Consider the following 21,495-nt stretch of genomic DNA (forward strand, 5'->3'; position numbering starts at 1 on the left):
AGTATATTTCAAGACTTTATCTAGAATAAGTAGCATTGCTCCTATTTTACAGAGATGGATAATGGGCCCCTAAACTGTCCATTTCTCACAGATAACTTAGAGCAATTGCTCAGTTTTATTTTAGATTGTGTCTTGAATTAGAATTCCTAAAATTAAAGAGCAATCAATTCTTTCCAGGCTTCTGTTTGCACTTGAGTTGGGCATTTTGGGAAATGAATGCATCTCTAAAGCATCAACCAGATGGATTTCTACTAGCCCAGTGACTGACTACTAAAACGATAATTGTAATACATTAGAAGAATAAGAAAGCTTTAGCTATAAAAGAAGCATCAAACAGGCCTCCTGATGACATCTTAATATAACATTGCTTACATTTGGATTAGAAGATAATAAACCAGGCAATTTAAACCCAATAAGGAATTTGTGTTGGAAACTTTCATAAGAACAGGTTCATAAAAGATAGGGGGGGAAAACCTGTAATAGCTGCAGAGCCTTGGAAGCACTTTTTGAAATTACATATATAGGCCTTGGACACACTTTGAATTTGTAGTGCTATACATGACCATTTAGCACTATAGAAAGCTAGTGTGCATACCTTAGGCTGTCTGTAACTCTAAGGTGGCAGATCCACCCAGTGCCATCCCTAGGGGCGTGCTGGGCCCGGGGCGTATCAGCTCGTGCAGGGCAAGGGCATGACAAGCAGAGCAGGAGGGGTGGCAAGCAACCAGAGCACGAAGCCAGTGGTGCACGGCAGCTGCAGCAGGAACTGTACAGCACTATCCACGGGGCCCCCCGAAGCCAGGACCTTAGGCTACACCTCTGCTTGCCATAGCGAATGAGCAGACAGCTGCTGCTGCCTCTGCAGTGACTGCAAAATGGCTGCTGCTACCACAGGAATTTTATGGCATAAGGAGGGTTGCTGCTCCAGGACACAGGACTGCAACCACAGCACCTTGCTGCCCATGGAAGTAGCAAGGGGTAAAGAGAGATCCCACTCTGGGACCTGGGACCCAGAGCAGCAGCCAAAGATAGTTTGCCCTCTCCCCTGCCAGGGAAGGGAGACAAGTCTGACTGGTCCTCCTTTCCTGGCAGGGGAGAGGTCAGGCTGCTAATGATCAGACACATTGACAGACACCCCTAGAGTGGGAGGAGAAAAGAAACAGTGCTTTATCATCCCCTGGCTGGAGAGCATAATTGCAGTGCTCCAGCTGGGAGCTCTAAATACGTGTATATCTTCATAGTACTCTATTTTTGTAGCACCAGAAAAATGAACATGTGGCCAAAGCCACATATGTTTATATGTAGATGTGCTATTATAGTTATCACTCCTTCAAACAGAGAGACCCAAACTTACAAGTTGTGTTTTGTTTGGAAGAACCACAGGAGACTGAGAACACTGACAGATGTGCAGATCACTTCACAGAAAGTGCCATGAGTTACAGCAAACCCCCTGACCCCCATTTGGTTGGGGGGGGTGTGTGGAAATTGAGCTGCACTTTGAAGCCAATCCAGTGGTGAGAGGCTGATTGTCTATAGCTTCTCTCTCCTAGCCCTGCTCCGTGCTCTGGTGCTATCTTCAGGATGGGAGGGGGGAGAAGGCAGTGAAGGGAGCTCCAGTCTGGGGTTTGCCCAGCCTGCGCTGGAAGTGAGGGGGGGGGGGGGGGGGGAGCAGGTGGATTGCAACCCCTCCCTACCCCTTCCCCCGAGGTGGGGGACTCCAATCCACTCCTCCCCCCAACCACCTCTAGGCGCAGGCTGGGCAAATCCCAGATTGGAGCTCCCTCCCATCGTGAAAACAGCACCTGGGGTGGGCCTGGGCTGATGCAGCCTAGCCCTGTTCACACGCAGGGATAAACAGAACTTAACGAAGGTGTGGCAGAAGGCCACCTCTGTTTCTCCCCAAAAACTCTGCTCTGTGACAATTTGGTTAGGATGGGCCCTGCAGAGGATACACACTTTACCCTATCTCTTTAGGTAACCTGAGCTGGATACATTCCTGAGGGAGGGGGGAAACCTGCTCCCTCTGCCTAGGGGACTGGCATCACATACCTGGGTGAGGGGCTTGCTCCCTGAGGAGCTAGGAACTGCCAGTCTGCCCAGCAACTAGCGATGCATTTCAAAGTGGTTGGCTGACAGCCAACAGGTGCTGGCCTCCATTGGACCAGGTAAATGAGATCACAAGGGCTATATAAGTTAAGGACTGCCCGGGAGGTGGGAGGCAGCAGCCATGAGGAAGACTCGAAGAGAGAGAGAAGAGCTGGACTATCTGAAACTTGCTCTCTCTCAAAACTCATGATCAAGTAACTGCCTGCCTCCAGAGGGAATTTTCATCTGCCTCTGGATGATACTTGCGAGTAAGCTACCTGAGATCTAACTAGATATATATCTTGCAGTAATTCAGATGCATGATCAAAGGCTACCCAGCTGTGCAAGTTTCCTCTATGGCACAAACTGTGCCAGTTTGCTCTATGCTAATATTCTCTGATATTGCTCTACCCTGTACCCTATTGCAACCCTACCCCTTGTAACCAATAAAGTTCTCCTTTGTACCTAGCACGGGAGATGTATTGGGTGTGGGTCTAGATTATGCCTTTGGGTCCCCTTGGTTCGGCTGACTAAAGGAGACAACTACTTGTGCTTCCAACTGAGAGAAGCACCCCCGAGTCCTTGAAGTGAGTCAAGTACCCTCGAAGGCTACTAGGCCTGTGTTTCCCAGGGTGCACAGAGCCAGAATCCAGCCCAGCCCTGGGTGGTGGCAGTTTTTACCCCAGGCTAGCCGGTGTGCTCCAGGAAGGGGGTCGGCCAGATGTGAGGCACCCCCAGGGAGGCACTCAGAGCCTCGAAGGTGGTCGGGCGCAGTGAGGTGGGTGGCTCAACACAGGAGCACCCCCTACTGGCCCGCCACAGAAGGCACTCCACTTTGGAGCACCTTCATCTGAAACCTCACTAAATGAGGATTAATTTGTTGCATGATTGGGCACTTTTAAAGTGCTCCACAACAATGCACTTCTGTCAGGCCATGGCTGTAGAGCACTTTCAGGGGGCTAATCACATGACAAATATCATTTCTCTCATCACCCTGATACATCAGAGATACATGCAGGTAATGATGGGAAGTGCATATCACTAATGAATTATACAAAGAAATACCACAAATATATAGGAACAAAATCAGGAAAGGAAAGGCAATAAATGATTTGTAATTGGTAAGGACTATTAATGACAATATGGCAGACAGACAACATCATTCGAACCCTACTCAAACAGAGAAAAATGGATAGGGAAACTCGGAGTCCTCTGCTCAGGGGAGAAAGTGGAACTGCTCAATGTCTATTCTATTTCCATCTTCACAAAAAAAATCTACATCTATGACCAAATGACTAGCAAAAATAAATAAAAGAAGGACTGTAGATCGTAAGTAAATAATAGATCAACACACCAGAGATCTTTTCACTCTTTGGAATTAACATAAGTCTCAAAGACCTGATAGAATTCACCCCAATATGTTGTGGGATTTGGCTGGCAAAATGTTGGAGCCACTGGAAACAATATTTGCGTGAGGTCGTAGAGGAAACAGAGATGTGCTAAGACAGCTCCCGTCTTTAAATAAGGCAAAAAGAAGGACCAGGGAGTTATAGCCTGGACAGCCTGACTTCAATGCCTAGCAAGTTACTAGAGCAATTTTAAAATATTCAGGTGGTAAATAAGTGGAGGGTGGAATGATCACCAGCATTCTGCATGGATTTGCAACAAGTCATGCCAAACTAACTTAATGTCCTTTCTTGACAGGGCAACACAGCTTGTGAATAAGGGGAATCTGATGGCTACAATCTAGTTTAAATGTAGTATGCCATTTTACACAGCCGCACGAGATAGGGAAATGTAGACATAATTGGCTAAAATACCTCCAACAAGGTGTGAATATCAATGGATCATGTCAAATGAACAAGGGGGTTTCAAGTGGAGCATCATTTAACATTTTTATGAATGACTTAGATGCAGAAAGAGAGAGCATTGAGCCCAGTTTTGGGTACTGCATATTAAGCAGCACATAGTGAAACAGACAGTCCAGAGGAGAAAGAGAAAGATGATGAAGGGGTTGGAAAGCAAACTGCAGAAAGGAAAAGCTGAAGGAACTAGTTTAGTTTGGAGAAAAGGAGAGTAGAGGAGACATAATAGTAGCTTTCAAATATCTGAAACGCTGACATAAAGATGACAGAGAAGTATTTGCTTTTCCTTGCTGCACAGGACAGGCTACATAGAAATGGGTTTAAACTACAGCAACACAATTTTGGAATAAATCTCAGGAAACTGCTGTAAGAACTGTAGGACAAGGGCACAGGCTGCCCAGGGAAGTCATGGAATCCCCTTCCCTGAAGCTTTTCAAGGCAAGGCTCAATCTGTGATACTATCATTCTATGCACTTTACATACATTACTGACAATTCAGGCCCCGCTTCAGCAAAAGGCTTCACCACACCTTTAAGTATTTTTCTAAATCTTTGCCTAGAGGTCCACTTTGAATCCCAAGGACTTTCCTTTTCTCAGCAGAGGGAGGGTATTTTTAATATTTTAATGGCGTATTATATTTCTGAGTTAAAAATTTAAAAGTAACATGGGGAAAAAAAGAAAAACAACCCTCTTGACACTTCCAAAAATACCCAAACAAACAAAATCAGTGCTTAATGATTAAATGAAATGCTAAATTGAATATTCAAGCTAATCACAGCTTTATAGGGTGAATGTCAGAATGACTTCCTCTGTCTCGTGCTTTGAGTCACATCACTGAATGATGCACAGAACAAACATAGAAACATTAGAGGAATTCAGAAGAACTATTTTCCTTTTAGAATGCATCGTTAAATTCAAGGGTCCTCTCTCTAGTGCAGTCACTCTTTCATATTCTCTAAAGGTCCTTTTACAGCTTCCATTGCTGTTGTATGCAAGTGTCGCAGTATTTAATGCATTTATCTTTCCCATACCCACATGAGGAAGGAAGTCCTGGGCATCCCATTTTACAGCTAGGGAAAACTCAACACCTCTTTAAACCCCCACAATCCTTGCCAAATCCTTTCAATATTCACTAGTGAACACCCCCAATTGCCTCATGTTCAGCTTTTGTATGGCACAGCACTGTTGCCATCTTGTCAGGGCTGAGGAACTCAGCAACCGTTCTCAAACCTGAGAATCCAGGATCCTCTAACTCGGAGTTCCTCCCTTCCCCAAGTGCCATTGGAGGGTGCAGTCTTGTAGACATGCCCAGAATGTGCCTAACACACCTTAGGAATAAACTTTGTACAAGACAATGCAGCCACTTTGTCTTGATGGTGGTGAGAGATGATGGCCTTCTTTTACAAAACAGATCAGTGGTTAGAGCACTCACTGAGGATGTGGAAGGCCAGAATTCAAGGCCCCTCTCTATCTGAGGGAACTTAAACCAGCCTTTCCCACCTTCCAGGGGAGCACCCCCACTGCCAGGCCATGGGTGAAGGAATTTTCCACCCAAGATTTTCAAGCTGTGCTACTTTGTTAAGCAAGAGTTCAGGCCAAGTTCATTATTTCTAATCTCTCAACTCCAGATTTTACAGAAATCCTACAATGTCCAGTCAATATCCTGAACTTTTCTCTAGCTCCCTGCCAAGTACCTCTCCCTATGTTTGACTCCTTCCCTCTACTGTCCACACATTTACCTATCAGAATATCCAGTTTACTCTGTGACCCATGGACTTCCTCCACGACAAAGCTGTTCTCTCTATGTCTTTGCAGCCTCTCTAGCTAAACCTTTTTAACCCCCTTCCCCGTTTAAACCCTATGCTTACAAAACTTAGGCTCTTACATTTTGTGCCATATATCTATTCCCTTTCCCCACTCCCTTTAACTCTATGAAGGAATTGCAAATTTCTTCACAGAGGAAATACAATCTAATTAGGATATCATATTTCCTTTTCTCACCTCCCATTCTCTAATCCCTATGGAACTTCTCCTTTACATCTTTTTCTAAACAATCAGTGTGTTCCTTCGGCCTTACTCTCTCAAAAACTAATTGCCCCATACATTCCTCCACCTTGTTTATTACTGGCCATCATTGTGTTGGGTTTGTTTTAGAGACAAATTCTCAGAACAGGAGTGAAATATATGCAGCCTGCCAGGACAATACCACAGGCCCATCACAGATCTTTATTAAACCGCTCCATTAAAAGAAAAATAATTTTAAAAGTACAAGAGTGAGCCCTGTTGCATAGCAGTTAACAATCTATGCATGTGTACATGTATTGTCCATTTTCCAATTTATAAATGCATTGTGGGCTTACATTCAATCAAAATAGACCTGACTTGTGCTGGGCCTCGACGGGTTGGCATGCCTTGCAAGTAGCTCACAAAAAAATCTGAGTGGTTGTGCACCTTGCCTTCATAGTACCAAGTACCCACAATTCTCCCTGAAGTCAAGGGGAGTTGCAGGCATCCCTCTCTTATCAGATCAGGGGGTTACAATCTACAGGACAGAACCTAATCACTTTTGCAGCAGTTGTCTGTAAAGCACCTGACTCACCTATGGGATTTCATAAGCCAAGTAAATAGTATCTGGATAAATTCACTGCAAGCTATTTACTTGTTCATCCTCCCTGCATAAATTGGTATTTTTAGAAGATATTTACCATTTTAATTTTAATAATGCATGAAATCATGTTTGGGAAGCTTAAGAGCAAAATCTTAAAGGTTTTTTGCTCTTGTTAGCATTAGAGCTGATGCTCCTACTGTGAAGGAAAAGCTTACAAAGTGTGTTAATACTGGAGATGGAAAGTGTCACTTACATGTCCTGAGTTTCATTATGCCTTTCTGGAAAATTTGGTTCCAGTGTCTCACTCCAATACTGGATAAGGGTATTTATCGCTGAAGCAATCTTCAAGGCCTCACTGTCGTTTGAATATTGAGACACAAGATCAACCATATTTCCTCCAAGTTCAGAAAGGATTTTTCGAAACTTGCTGCTGCCGAACCACTGCTGAAATATCTAGATTTTTTAAAAAGGAACACAGTGGCTTTTGTTATATGAAACAGGAGCTTTTTTTTTTTTTTTTACACAGAACACAAAAATTCTTGGTTAGATGAAAACAAAGAAGTCAGGTTTTGCCCCTTTAGACTTTATCCCATACAGTGAAAGCTTTCTCCATTTCCTCAATCAGAACAGATTGCTTTCATGAAAGATGACATTAAACATGACAGCTGACAACGTACATACAATCATCTTAGTTCTTTTACTAGCCACTACATACAAATAGCCCAGATCCCAGGTCTAACAGAATTGCCCTCAGAGTGGTAGAAAATGGTAGAAAGGAAGCCTTCAGCCACTGAAAGGTCAGTCTCCCCATTCAATTGAGTTACAATTAAGATGAGCTTTTAGCATGAATTTATAGTCCCTTTACCTTTGATGGCCTTATTCCCATGTTGAAGTCAAACATGAACTTAATTGTTCTGATGAATCAGCGCCCTAGTGAAACAATCCTATAGTCTGGCACTAGATCCGGCCAGCTGCAGTAACTCCATAGTGATTATGCTTTCTGTCCCTGTCCTGAGAATGTCCTTTAAACACCAAGTGGCATAAACCACCTATACCAGCTTTCCAACATCAGGGATGCCCCGTACATGAAAGAAATTCCTGAGTGCCAGTGTAGCACTGGAATCTAGCCTGAAGCATATATTATAGGCCTGTACAAATAGGAAAGTATTCTATTTGGATTTGGCCCAGTCAGAGGGCAGTGATTTGATACAGAGATTTGGATCACTGTCCCGAATCAATTTGGCTGAATCAGCTTTGGAAGATTCAGTGCTGATTCAGAGAGATTTAGTGATTCGGATCAGCCAGGTAGAAACAGGCATAGCCGGGTGGCTGCAGGTTCTCCCATGGCTCCTCCAGCTGTAGTTGCCTCTCCCTGGGTGGGGCGAGCCGTGGGAGAAGCCTCCATGGGCCCAGCCCCATCCCCCCGCAGGCAGCAGCCAAGTCCTGGCACTTAAAAAAAATAAAAATAAAAAAACCCACAAAATCACCAGCTCTGACAGCAGTAATTAGGGCCTCTGGGTGCAGTGTGGGGCAGCAGAGATCATCCCCCTTGCTTGGCACCCACGCGGCAGCTGTCACATCACGCAGGTGCAGCATGGCTTGGCAGGGCATTGTGCGCTCTCTGGGAGCTCAGGCCTCTGGGGCTGAGCGGTGCCAGGCTCCAGTTGACAGGTGAAGCTGCTCTAGCTCACAGACAGCACACAGCGCCCTGTCAAGCTACGCTGCACCTGTGTTATGAGGCAGCTGCCGCACGGGTGCCAGGTGGGGGGGGAGGAGGCAATCCCTGCTGTCCCGCACTGCCCAGCGCTGCACGGGGGGCTCTGCCACAAATCCTCAGAGGCTCCACTCCCTGCTGCCAGAGCCCGTGAGTTCTGGGGTTTTTTTTGGTTTTTTTTTAAAGTGCCAGCAATCTGGGGCCAGGAGGGAGATGGGGCCGGTCAGGGTAGCCATGGGGGCCTCTCCCACAGCTCCTCTGGCTGTGCCTGCCTCTGCCCTGGCAGGGGGAGTTGCCGGGCCTATGCCCTGCTCCTGCTTGCCCAGCTGCCGTGGGGGAGGGGAGGTGCACTGCACTCCAGGCGGCATCACGGCATAGCCCCTGCTCCCAGCACTTCTGTGACCATATCAGAACTGGGAGCAGGGGCTCTGCCCTGCCGCCACTTGCCAGCTGGCGTGGGAGTGTGTGGGATGTGGGCGCGGCAGTGCTGAGAGCAGGGGCTCTGTCCTGCTGCTGCTTTTCCCCCTTCCATCTGGAGCAAGCCATGCACGCATCCCGCCCCACCGCTTGCCCCAGCTAGGCAAGTGGCAGCAGGCCATAGCCCTGCTCCCAGCACTGCTGCACCTGCATCCTGGGCCCCCTTCTCCCACCCAAGAAATGTGCCCCCCCACCAGCAGCTGGGCAGCTTGTCCCAGCCCCAATCTCCCCCTCCCCCACGCCCCTTCCCTTGCCCAACCGATTTACTAGCTGGAGGCAGCTGTGTCAGCTGCCTGCTTAGTCTATGGACGAATCTCTGAAATGGCTGAATCTTTTCTGAAGATTTTCTGAATCGATTTGCATGCTTTGAATCAATTTGGAGCTTTTAATTGGTCTCCCAATTTGGATTCGGAGATTCCAAATTGGGCCGAATGTCCTCTGAATTGAATCAGCTCTGAAGCTTCGCACAGCCCTTGTAGTGATTGCTAGTGAATGGTGTGCACTTGCCAAGAATTATACAGTAATACCCAAGATAAATTGCTGGTTTTCCTTTAACTACAATACAGACAAACTGTGGCATATGTTCGATCAGAAGTGAATTTTAAAGCCACAACATAACCACCATGTAAATTTACCAGGAGAGGCAATGAAGCATCCAAAGGGTTAAATGAGCTCAGTTTTGCTGTCCTCAGGGCAGAGACAGGAGTAGTTGTGCACAATGGATTATTACATAATTCTATAGCTCCATACAAATAATCATTATCTAAATAATACCCTTTTCAAAAAAAGACAGAAAGCCAATACTAATAAAATGACAAGTTAAGATAGGCTTTCCTTGAGCTAAGATTAATTAATTTCCCTTCCCCAAGAGACTACCTGGAATGTGTTTCCTCTCTTTTGCACAAAATACACACATATATGTCCTTATAGACTAAGATGGAGTTTGTTTTCCAAGCCATCCTACATCAGCAGAATCTTTAGGTGGCACAATGGAGATTCCAGAACTATTCACCCCAACACATCTTATTCACCATGACCACAGAAATAACAAAGGCAAAGTTAACACAGATGAAGTTACAGTCTATTTACAGTGCAGTCCTGTATTCTGTTCTTAGTGGGCATGTCTACGTGTGCAATCAATTCAAAGTAGGCTTACTATGCAGGAAGCCCACTGGGAGCATGTCTACACATGCTCCCTCTTGGGAGAAGATTCACTCCCAACAGGAGCAGCCTGGAGAGGGCTGCTCCCACCCTGCTCTGCCCCCCTGCAGTACCCGAAGGAGCTCTAGGCTCTCCCTCGGTACTGGCCCAGGAGCTAGCAAGGAGCACAGGGCCAGGAGACAGCTGTCTCCTGGCCCCATACACATAGGAAGGGGTCCTGATGTGCATGAGGTGGGAGAGCTGCTGCTGCAGAGTTCTCCTGCCCCATGGACATGAGAACAAGTGCTGTGTCCAGCAGGGCTTCCCTGCAGCTGGCCAGGACCTGTCCCCATCTGAGGCAGGTCCCAGCCAACTCTGGGCTATGACCCTTCCCCACAGCTGTTCCCAGGCCCTGTGCCCTGATCAGGCACTTGGGTTAGGGGGCTAGGAAAGAGCTGCTTGGGAGGGGACTCTTCCCAGCCCCCTCCCACTATCACCCCATCAGGGCACAGGGATGGGAAACAGCTGTGGGGGGGGAGGCAGGTCCTAACCCCTGCCCTGATCTGCTGGTGGGACAGCTAGCAGTGAACCCTCCGCTGGGCAGGGATTTCCTGCTCAGCTGGGGACAACCCGGAGCTGTCCTACAGGATTTCCCACCCAGCTGGGGGCTCTCATCTAGCTGCCCCACTCTTAGCTTCCCAGTCCTGGGAAGCTCAGCTCCCTGCTCCTGTGGGGAGCCAGGAGCCCCAAAGCTCCAGAACAGGGGGCAGAGAGAGACCCAGTTCCTATGCTGATCGGATCCTGGCCCAATCACAGAGCTAGGGCTGAGGCTTCCTGTTGCTGGGGCAGGGTAACACTGTCCCGGCTGGGCTCCACACTCAGAGCCCACCCCAGCAGAAGGCAGCTACTGGGAGCAGGAAGCAATCTCCCAGCTTTCACTCTGATCACAGAGTCAGGGCCAGGAGCTCCCTGCTGCCAGGGCAGGGGGACATTGAGGAGGGGATTGTTCTCCCACCACCTGCTGCCCAGGCTGACCGGTAGCAAATTTGCAAGTAGCAAATTAACCCCACAGTTGACTAATTGACTGTGCAGAAGCGTCGGTACGTTTAGCATCAGGATTGTGACAGCACTGTGCAGTAAGCATCACCCAGTGCTATCCAAATTTAGACTTAAGCAGGACTTCTCCTTTGGCTGGGCCTCAGCACTGGACCAAATGTCACTTATGTTCTGACAGGTTTAAAGAATGAGCTTCAACTAATTTAGAAATGTTGGTTACCTAGAGGCTGAATAAACAGTGCTATGGTATATTTCATTGCAAGAACTCTATTATTTTAAAGCAAAATATCACCTGCCTTTTTGTCAGCTGAATATTTTACTAACTGTAGTATTGCCTGCCCTCATTCATAAGTTTTAATTACATAATTGTTAGTCACTGACCAAGAGTATACTGCAAAATTGTGTATTCTAGCAATTGACCTATTAAAGCATACCTGTGTGTAGAGTTTGATCTTGTTGACAGAACAGACAAGATAGAGTTTGGCCTCCAGCCATGCAGGGATACAGCCACCCTCATTATCCTGACTGTCAGCTCCGGCTTCTGACATGTTGGACAGGGCTGAGCACACAAAATGCTCCAGTGTGTCTTCAGTGGGAATCTGGCAGTGACACAAGAAACAGATGAGCATGTCAGAAAGCAGCTTGGTATTATCACTCATATCAGCTTACTTACCTGATAAAAAAAAAAGAATAGCCATGAGGCCACTTTCAGGATGAACAAAGGCCAATTATTCAAACCTGGTGATGTTGGAGTAGAGCTTGCAAATGCATCCTGCACCAGAAGCTTCATTAACTACTAACCAGCCATGTGCATTTCAGGGTTCCTCTGCATCTGGAACTTTTAATCTGGGGTAGCCGTAATATTGAGGCCACATTGACATAAGCTCCCACTTTGAAACTGGAATAAAGACACTGATGCAAATCTTGTTTCATATGGATGAATCATTTCTCTTTTGGAGTTTTGCACCAGGATAACTGCTTTGGTGTAAATGCATAGACGCAAACAAGCTTTTAAATGCAATTATGTATCAAACTGGCTTTTTTTTTTTTTTTAATAAAAATAATTTAACTGAAGTAGCAACTGCGGAGGGCTGCCAGACAGTTGTTTTCCTCATGCTGAATCCATCCAACTTCCAGGTCAGAATTTTTAAATTTACTGAACAAGTTCTCTCTCTTCTTTAACGAGAGTATTTAAAATCACTGTGCCCTCACTAATCCATGCCAACAACAACCCTGACACAATGTGGTTTAAATTATGACTCATGTTATCTGTGACTACAGAAACACTAGAATTTTTTCAAAACATTTAGTCAGCAATGCAATGAAACTCAGGAACCAATACATTGATGACTGCTCAGGGCTGACAGTCACAGTCCTGTATAGTTCTTTGTGAAGTAGCACTGAGTCAGATATCATCCCAACTGTACAGATGACCAACCTGAGACAGACAGCATGTCTGCACCACTTGAGGACCATGCCAAGGAGCAGGTGTGCCACGGTCCATTCTGAGACTCCCTACCAGAATCCTCAGCTGGCATAAACGCAACAGAAGCACCTGGCTGCCGGTGACACAACAAACCAAGAGCACTGTGGTGACTGATAGTCCTTCATTCAGTTTACTGGACCATCCTGGCCCTCAGTGACCATTCCCTTCCAAGAATACTGAGAACCAAGGTATTCTATGACCAAGCCGCTTAAATTTTTCAATGAAAACCCCTGATAGGCACATGAAAATTTGCCCCTAAAACTCAGGTGGAGAGCAGCAAACAAGAGATCTTTGATAAATGGCAACAAGTTCTAGCCCAAACAAAGGATATAGCTGACAAATGATAGATTATTATGTAGGTATGTATTTATTTAAACATGATTAAACTATATCATCATAATAGTTATTTTTGGTCCAGGGGAAGAAAAAAAGAAAGCAGCCAAGAATCTGGTTAAATGTTTTCCCCAAAAGGACTTTTAAAGCCAAATTTTGTTCAGAATTAGAAACGCCTTTCTTTTCTACCACTTTTGCTCATGTGGAGAGTTTCACTGAGTTTAATAAAACTATTCACTAGAATGTACTCACATGACAATCACATGTTTAATATTAAAGAAAGGCACTTGACAGAAGGCTTTAAATCTCTACGAAGCCACTCAACTGACTAACCAACCAAAAGCCAAATATGGGCCCTAAACTTGCTAATTTTTGCCACATTATTATTTAACTTTAATATATAAAAAGCTCATTTGTAGTGTCAGAAGAAACAATACACTTGATAAGAGACATCCTCCACCAAGTTAGTCCATAAGCATGGGAAAGGGTTTGGCAGGAGAAGAACTCTGTAAACAGATACCAACAAAGAGAGTAAATTATAACTAGACTTTTATAGAAACAACAACATAGGAAAGGGATGCTAAATTTAAAAAATAAATTAAATTAAACGTTAGCAAGATGTCAATGCTTTGGCCTAAGTTTATGCTTTGAAGTAGCACTGTTGATTCTACCTACATCTATATTTCTAAAAAATTATAAATTGACTTCAATGAGACAAAGTTAGGCACACACTTATGCTTCTTTCTCAATTTGGGACATTTTAATCTTACTCCAAACTAGCTTTTCTATTCTAGTAAAAGGAGATGCCGGATAAATGCCATATAAATCCATTGCTATTTAAATCCAGAAATGCCATATAAATCCATTAGATTGCAGCTCAATACACGGGGACACATTTATAAGACAGCAATTTCTAATTTCTGAAAACAAGAAACATTCCTTGAAATAAGGAGTGCACCTTTCACCCATATCTAACAAGGACCATATGATACAAGGTAGCATTTATAAAAGGTGACAATGACATTCACCTTAATTGTAGTCAAGCATCCCTTATTATTGCATGTCCTTCTTTGACTCATTTTTCTCTTCTTTCATTTAGGATCTTAACTTTCCTTATTAATGGAAACCTTCTAGATAAAACTGCTAAACAATTCCAGTCTAAAGCAATCATAGTTTATAGCAGTAAAGGAAGGGGAGGGAGTTGTAATTTTAATTCCATTTAAGTAGGTGACTACCTCATGGATCAAGTAATCTGACGATCGAATTTACCAATGACTGAATTAATTAAATGGCACTGCATTTGCAATAGTTATACATATGGATAAGCTGCTCTCAGAGCCTTGTTACACAATAATTTTGGATGACTCCTGGAGCTCTTAACACCTGGATTGTCCACACATTAACATGTGAAACCAATATTACGTACTTGTTACACAGCTCAAAGTTACACCACTCCAGAGCAGTATCATCTCCGATCTATGTTATCCAACTTGTCTTACATTAACCATTTTATGCTACACTTTAGTGTAAACACCCCACTTGCCCCCTGCCCTGCTGGCCTGGATCAGGCCCACTGCTCCCGCCTTCCCCAGCACCCCAAATATGTGCTCATCACCCCCCTGACACTTACTTGTGGCTGCATAAAAATATAAAAGCAGCAAAATGTAAAAAAATATCAGAACACTGACATTTTTATGTTTCCCACCTTATTTAACACTGCCATATCATTCAGAAGTTTCTTAGCATGAAGTTCACTGAAACCAAATCTGGATTCAAGTTCCATTTTGACTGCATATGGATCCCACATCACATCCCAAAGAGAAAGGTTATACTGAGAACCTGTAAGAAAAAAATATCTGGTTTAATATTTCTCACATTTTGCTCATGTTCCATCCCATATCTTACTAATCCATATCTGACAGGACCTATATGCAACCTGGTAAGCTTTTTTACAACAGAGAATTTGAGCATGTTCACATGCATTGGGTACAGTTAGAGACAGAAATACTGAATATGATTTCCTTACTAACACAGGGAATGGAGCCAATCTCTGACAACTATGCATTTGCTGAATTATTTGTCCATTTTGTCCAATCTCAAATACTAACTTTACCCATACTGAATCAATCTTTGAAAATAATTTTTACCGCTGAGAACACAACAATGGAGAACATATATATTGGTATAGAGGACATAAAGGTGTCAGGTTTCGTATCGCTAGAGGACAGAGGACAGAGTAGCAGAAAACTGGAGTGTCCACTATAATGGCCACCCTGCCCCTAACACAAACCATTTCTTGAACAGGAAAACTGCAGAATCAGAGACTTAAAGTTTGGATTTTCAAAACTGCTAGAGATTTTCCTTAAATTCAACTTCTGCTGAAGTCCTGGCGACTGCAATAGGAGTAGAATTCAGCCAATACTGAGTGCATTTGAAAATCTCAGCATTCACATTTATTCTTTAAGCTTAAAGAATAAATTAAAGCTTTTTACATTTTCACATTTAAGCTTTTCTAGCAGGTTTCAGCTGAAATAACAAAGAAACAGGAGCTGAGCCTAGATCCTGCATGAATTGTTTTTTTTCCAAAAGGAATCTTGTGCCATAAAAAAAACCCTTGATTTTCCAGGAGTTTTTTAATCGGTGAGTTAATAAGCAAAGACAAAATACTGCAAGTTCATTCAGCAGTATTGTCTTATATAGTATACATGAAGGCTGGAAATATTCCATCCCACTATGGATCACAGTCCACAAATCTTGTATGTAAAAGACAATCCTTGACTTCACAGGAAAATTACTATATACAAATTAGGTTTTGTAAAATCTACATGATCAAGACCTAAACTGTGGGGCAACTCTACAAAATTCCTCATTCCATGTAGGAAGGTTGTAGTCATGATGGGGCAGAGAAAATGCAAGAAGCCAGATTTCATTGGTATTATCTCTTTGGACAACTATGCAATTGGGAGAAATGCTAGAAAAGTTTTTGCTCACAAAATAGGAAGGATTTTTTTTTGCTGAAAACTTGTCTAACTTTTTTCCAAAACAACGTAGTCAGTGCAGTAAAGATATTATCAAGCACATCTAACTTCCTTGATTTCAGAGACTTCATTTATTTGAGGTCCAAAGTTACTCAACTTCAGCATTTCTTCACTTTTCTTTTTAAAAATTATTTGCATTGGAACTAATGAAACATGAAGGAGAGGCCACAGAAGCCATGAGAATCACACAGCATTTTGAATGTCCTGTTTGAATTCATTTGGCCCTGCCTCCCACATCCAGCCCTTGGCAGTCTCACAGGGACAATGGGATAGGATAGTACCTTGCTTACTCTGAAACTTTTTGATGCAATTATGAGAACCTAATCATTTTCTCTACGAACCCAGCTATCCAGGTCAGAACCAATCTACCCAGAAGGTACTACTGGTACTGTAGATAAACTTCTCTGGCACCTATGAATCCAGTGCAATCCCTGCCCCCATCCTTTTTTGATCAGTTTGGTAAGCACGCCGTCACATTTCTCATATGACCATATCAATTTAACCTTTACTTGGCATTCAGTGCCAGAAGCAGACACAGCCACTCATATGAAAACAGGCTTCTCACAGAGAAGCTACAGCTCAGAATGTGACAGAACATGGAAAACACAGATGTAAACAGCAGAGCAGATGGTGGTGACATGCTCTCCCATGCAGTGGGTGCCAACAGTCCCTGCAGTGTGCCATTTATCTGGATTAGCATGTATAATTCAGCATGCAGTATTGAAACAGCAGGCATCTGTGCTGGAGTGAACAATCACTGAGCAGGGGAAACAAACCACATTGGATAGACAGGTTTGAATTTTATGAATGAAGATGGAACTTCTTTGCTCTTGCATTTCTTAGAGTGTTCACAAACTATTCAAAGTTTAAGCTGGGCAAATCTACACTGCAACCAGACACATCACTGCAGCATACACAGATATGCCTTTAATCTAGCTAGCTCAGGAAACTATAGTAGATGATGTATGATGGACTTGGAGCCTAAATGCGTTAGCCAGAGTTTCCATCAAGACCGCCCAGTCTGCACAGATGTTCATACTACTCTCTTCACTGATGTTGTTACCCACACCCACTAGATAAAGCCTGAGTCACAACAGCCTGCGTGGACTACCATCACAAGTTTCAGTTCTCTCCCCTCTGTAAGATAGCTGCACATCTGGTTGGCACTGTAACTATACTGCAAACTATAATTATTTTAACTGTCAGAAAGCAATTTATGCTGCAATTGACAGGTGAGGTGCCATCCAAACCACTGTCTAGAAAGGCCCTCCATCCATCCAAAGCCACACAAAACCAATTTTCTGTTGCACATGCTTGGATAACAATGGAATTTAGAACACAAAAAAGTAAAGGAACAACAGGAATGACAGCAGCAGCATGTTTTAATAGGCAAAATTAAATTTAATAGGCCCTGTGCAAGGACCGAGCACCAGATCTCTGGTTCCCTTGTTTTGAAAGGGTAAGAAATGTAAAGGACTTGGCATGACATTCTCCAGAGAAAAGAATGTGACCCAACTTGAGCAGATCCTGATCTTACCTTGAAGAATCAGCAGAGGAAAAGGGGAGACAGAGACAAATAACTCGAGAGAACTGAAGGAAGCAACCCAGTTAAGCTTCACCACCACCTTCCCAGGTTTGGCACATGTAGAACAGGAGTGGGAGGGTGGGGCAGTGCTTCTCAACAGTGCTTTCAAGGGCATCATAGTAGTGAGAGATAAGCCACAGTGTGTTTATGTTACAGGCCAAAAAAAAAAAAAAATCACATCCTACTAAATGCACAGAAAGAAGCTGCTCCCAAAGCTCATCTTTCCTATTTAAACTCTCTGCCCAGATGTGTGTAGTAGATAGTGGTCTTTAGCCCTTGAACAAAGACTAGTTCCCTTGACTATCTTGCCCTGACCTATAGCATTCATTTTCATTTGGATCTAAGCTCAAACTGAATTCAGCTTCTTTCACAATTCTTCAAAACTAGACATACCAATTACAAAGCATCCTCCCCAAAAAATTCATCGTAAACAGTATTCAAAACATGGTAAGTTTGGACTGTAAAACTGGCACCATGAAAGGATTGCCATAACCAGTGCTATCTACTGATTTCTACTAAAGGAGATGCCTGCAAAAGGCTCTGGCTATCCTAAACAGACATTATCAATACCATTTTAAATTGCAGCAGCATTAAATAATTAATTCTTCAAGAGCTCATCTAGTTGTCTTCATCCCAAATTCCTAAAATTCTTGGACCACCTTTAAAAGAAAAAAAAAAGATATCATTTACCTTCCAGGCTCCAGTCTTCTAAGAAATGTAGTGCTGTGATAGAGGTATTCAGTCCTAATTTCACTGCTCTGTAGAAACTTTGGTTTGATGGCATTACATCGAACTCTTCCAAAGATGTTATGGAACTGAAAGGAAAAATGGAAAAAAAAAGGAAATACTTTTCAAACTACAGCAGTGCAGTATGCTCTTTAAAGAGCAGGAGAAATATGATGCAGAGCCAGCTGACTTCTCATGACAATGTTTTGGGATGGTGGATGTCATAAGAACTGCCAGTTACTGGTTCAGACTGTAGGTTCATCTTGCCCAGTATCCTGAATCACACAGTGACTGAGAGTGGATGTAGAAAATGCAGGTGAAAAGGGTAGAACCAGGCCTTTTCCACTGTTACTCTCCCATTTTCAGAATCCAGCATTTAAGGTCTAGGACAGTGGTTGTCAACCAGGAGGATGTATACTCCTAAGGGTACTTAAAAAGGTCCTAGGGGGTCCACCGACCTAATGTGGCTGATAAATGTTGTGTGTGCGTGCGCAGCTGCATCACAACACGCAGTTAGCCAGGAGAGCCCAGGTCTGGCTGGTAAATGTGTTAGTGAAGGAAGGTGGGGGTATGGAGGGGGTGCAGACTGAGGCCCCAGCAGTGGGGGAGGGAGTGGGGCTGGGGCTACCAAGCCAGGGCAGGGTGCCAGACTGAGCTGCATAGAGGACTGATTTGCATGTGGGGCACAGAGGACTGCTGCTGCTGGCTGTGCTGGGACCAGGGATGCACAGGGCTCTTCTCAGTGGGGGGCTGGGCCAGGCTATGCTCAGGGCAGGCAGCGGTGGCATTGGGAGTGAGGCTATGGGAGGAGCTGCAGTCACTCCAGAATTTGTTGTAACCCCCCCGCCCCCCATAGCCCCCTTCTAGTGCCAATACTGCCCACCCCCAGCACAGCCCCAGGTGAGCCGCCCACCAGGAATAGCTCAGCGCCAGCCCCGGACTGCAGTGGCAGCCTGCCCTACCCCATGTGCAGTTCCAGGGGCACATGCCCCCCCCCCCCATGCCCTCTCAGGGTGCACATAGCTGCAGGGGGAGCCTCCCTCCCCACTCCCCATGCCCACCAGATGAGCCGCTTGCAGCCTTGATCAAGGCCTCTGTGGTGAGGGATGGAGTAAGGCTGGGGCTGGGGCTGCCCAGCTGGGGTATGAGTAGCTCATCCAGGGATCTTGGGGGAGGGTGGTTCCCCCAGCTGTGCACACCCCAGGAGGGCACAGGGGTCATGTCCCCCAGATCTTCACCCAGGGCAGGGCAGGCTGAAGCTGTGGGCTGAGTCTGGGGTTGCACCAGGCTCTTTCTGGCAATGGCTAGGCCAGGCTGCACTCAGGGCAGGCACCACTGGGAGAGGGCTATAGAGAGGGGGTTGCAACCACCCCAGAATTTGCCATAGCCCTTGCAACCCTCCCTCCTAGCACTGCCACTGTGTGCACCAAGCACAGGCTGGCCCAGCCCCCGCTGGAAAAAGCCCAGCACCAGTCCCAGCCCACAGCAGCAGCCTGCCCTGTCCCGTGCCCTCCTGTGGTGTGTGTAGCTGTGGGAGCCACCCCCCATGAGGCTCATTCCCGTACTCTGCCCCAGCTGTACAGCCCCGGCTCCAGCCACACTCCCTCCCCCCACCACTGGAGAAGCCACAAGGTGCATGGGCTCTGGGCTGTTCACAAGTGGGGGGAAGGGTGCTGAGTGGCCCACAACAGCTCCCCAGAACTGCCTATGTGGTCCTCAGGCTGAAATAATTGCCCACCCCTGGCCTAGACTCTTTAGTCTCTCCTTATATGGAAGCCCCTCCATTTCGCTAATCCTCCTTTTTGTTCTTCTCTGTACCTTCTCTAGTTCTTCTATATTCTTTTTGAGGTGTGAGGATGAAAACTGGACACTATTCAAGGTGTATATGCACCATGGATTTATGAAGGAGCACAATGATACTTTATATTTAGTTTACAAATTTGCTTCTCAATGATTCCTAACCTTTTGTTTGCCTTCTTGACAGCTGCTAAGCATTGAGCTGATGTTTTTAGTGAACTGTCCACAACTTCCAGATCTTTTTCCTAATATAGAGGAACAGCTAATATAGAGCCCATCATAATGCAGGTATAGTTTGGGTTATTTTGCTCATGTGCATCACTTTATACAAATCTACATTGAATTTCATCTGCCATTTAGTTGCTCATTCACTCAATAGTCCCAGATCCTCTTGTAGTTCTTCACAGTCCACCTTGGGCTTTAGCCCTCTGAAAAATGTTGTGTTATCCACAAACATGGCCACCTTGCTATTTACCCCCTTTTCCAGATCATTTATGAATATGTTAAACAGCACTGGTCCCAACGCACAAGCCCTGAAGGACCCTACTATTTACTTCTTTCCATCCCAAAAACTGACCGCTTATATTCTTTGATTTTTATCTTTAAGCCAATTTCTAATCCAAAAATGTACCTTCTCTGTCATCTCATGACTACTTAACTTTGTTAAGAGCCTCTGATGGGGGACCTTGTCAAAGACTTTTTTGGAAGCCTAGATATACTGTGTCAACTGCATCCCCCTCATCCACCTACTTACTCATACTCTCAAAGCACTCTATTAGGTTGGTGAGGCATGATTTCCCATTGATAAAACCAGGTTTATTCTTCCCCAGCAAGTTATGGTCATCCATGGATTGAACAATTCTTTTTTTTATTACTGTTTTTACCAGTTTTCCAGGAACAAGTTAGACTCACCAGCTGTAGTTCCCTGGGTCTTCTCCTCTTTAGAGCCTTTCTTAAATACGGAAGTCACAGTGGCAACCCTCCAGTCAGTGACTACCCTTCAGCAATTTCTGATATAAACTCCTTCAGGACCCTAAGGTGAATGCCATCAGGTCCTGGCGATTCACTACTGTGTATTTTATCAATTTCCTCTATCACCTAATCAGTTGAAACCTCAATTTCAGTCAGATCCATTGACTTGTCCCTAGAGAGAAGTGGATTGACTAAGGGAATCTCCCCAACATTTTCCACAATGAAAACAGATGCAAAGAATGCATTTAGTTTCTCAGCAATGCCCCTGTCATCCTTTAGCACCCCTTTTACACCCTGATCATCCAAAAGCCCCAGTGACCCCCTGGCAGGTCTTCAGCTTCAAATGTACTTAAGAAAATGTTAGTTTCCTTTTAGGTCTCTAGCAAGTTCTCTCTCAAAATCTCTTAGCTTGTCTTATCACATTTCTAGATTTGATTTTCTACTGTTTGTGCTCTTTCTTATTTTCCACATTAGGATTTGTCTTCCATCTTTTGAACTAAGCCTTTTTTGTTGTTGTTGTTTATTGCATCTACAACTCTACCATTAAATCATGCTGGTTTTCTTTTGGTCCACTTTCCACTTTTTGATTTTCTGTATGCATTTGCTCTGTGCT

General features: G+C 44.6%; 1 protein-coding gene across 1 annotated transcript in view; it reads right to left on the reverse strand.

Annotated features, from left to right (window-relative positions):
- The window catches only part of ABCA13 (ATP binding cassette subfamily A member 13), a 370,934-nt gene that overhangs the window by 311,508 nt on the left and 37,931 nt on the right, over positions 1–21,495 (reverse strand). The window contains 4 exon segments of the mRNA XM_059729347.1: positions 6,812–7,011; positions 11,380–11,544; positions 14,470–14,603; positions 18,078–18,202. Of these exon segments, the coding sequence (XP_059585330.1) occupies positions 6,812–7,011; positions 11,380–11,544; positions 14,470–14,603; positions 18,078–18,202 (624 nt within the window).

Source organism: Alligator mississippiensis, chromosome 5 (genome assembly GCF_030867095.1).
Source record: "Alligator mississippiensis isolate rAllMis1 chromosome 5, rAllMis1, whole genome shotgun sequence".
NCBI classification, from domain to species: Eukaryota; Metazoa; Chordata; order Crocodylia; family Alligatoridae; genus Alligator; species Alligator mississippiensis.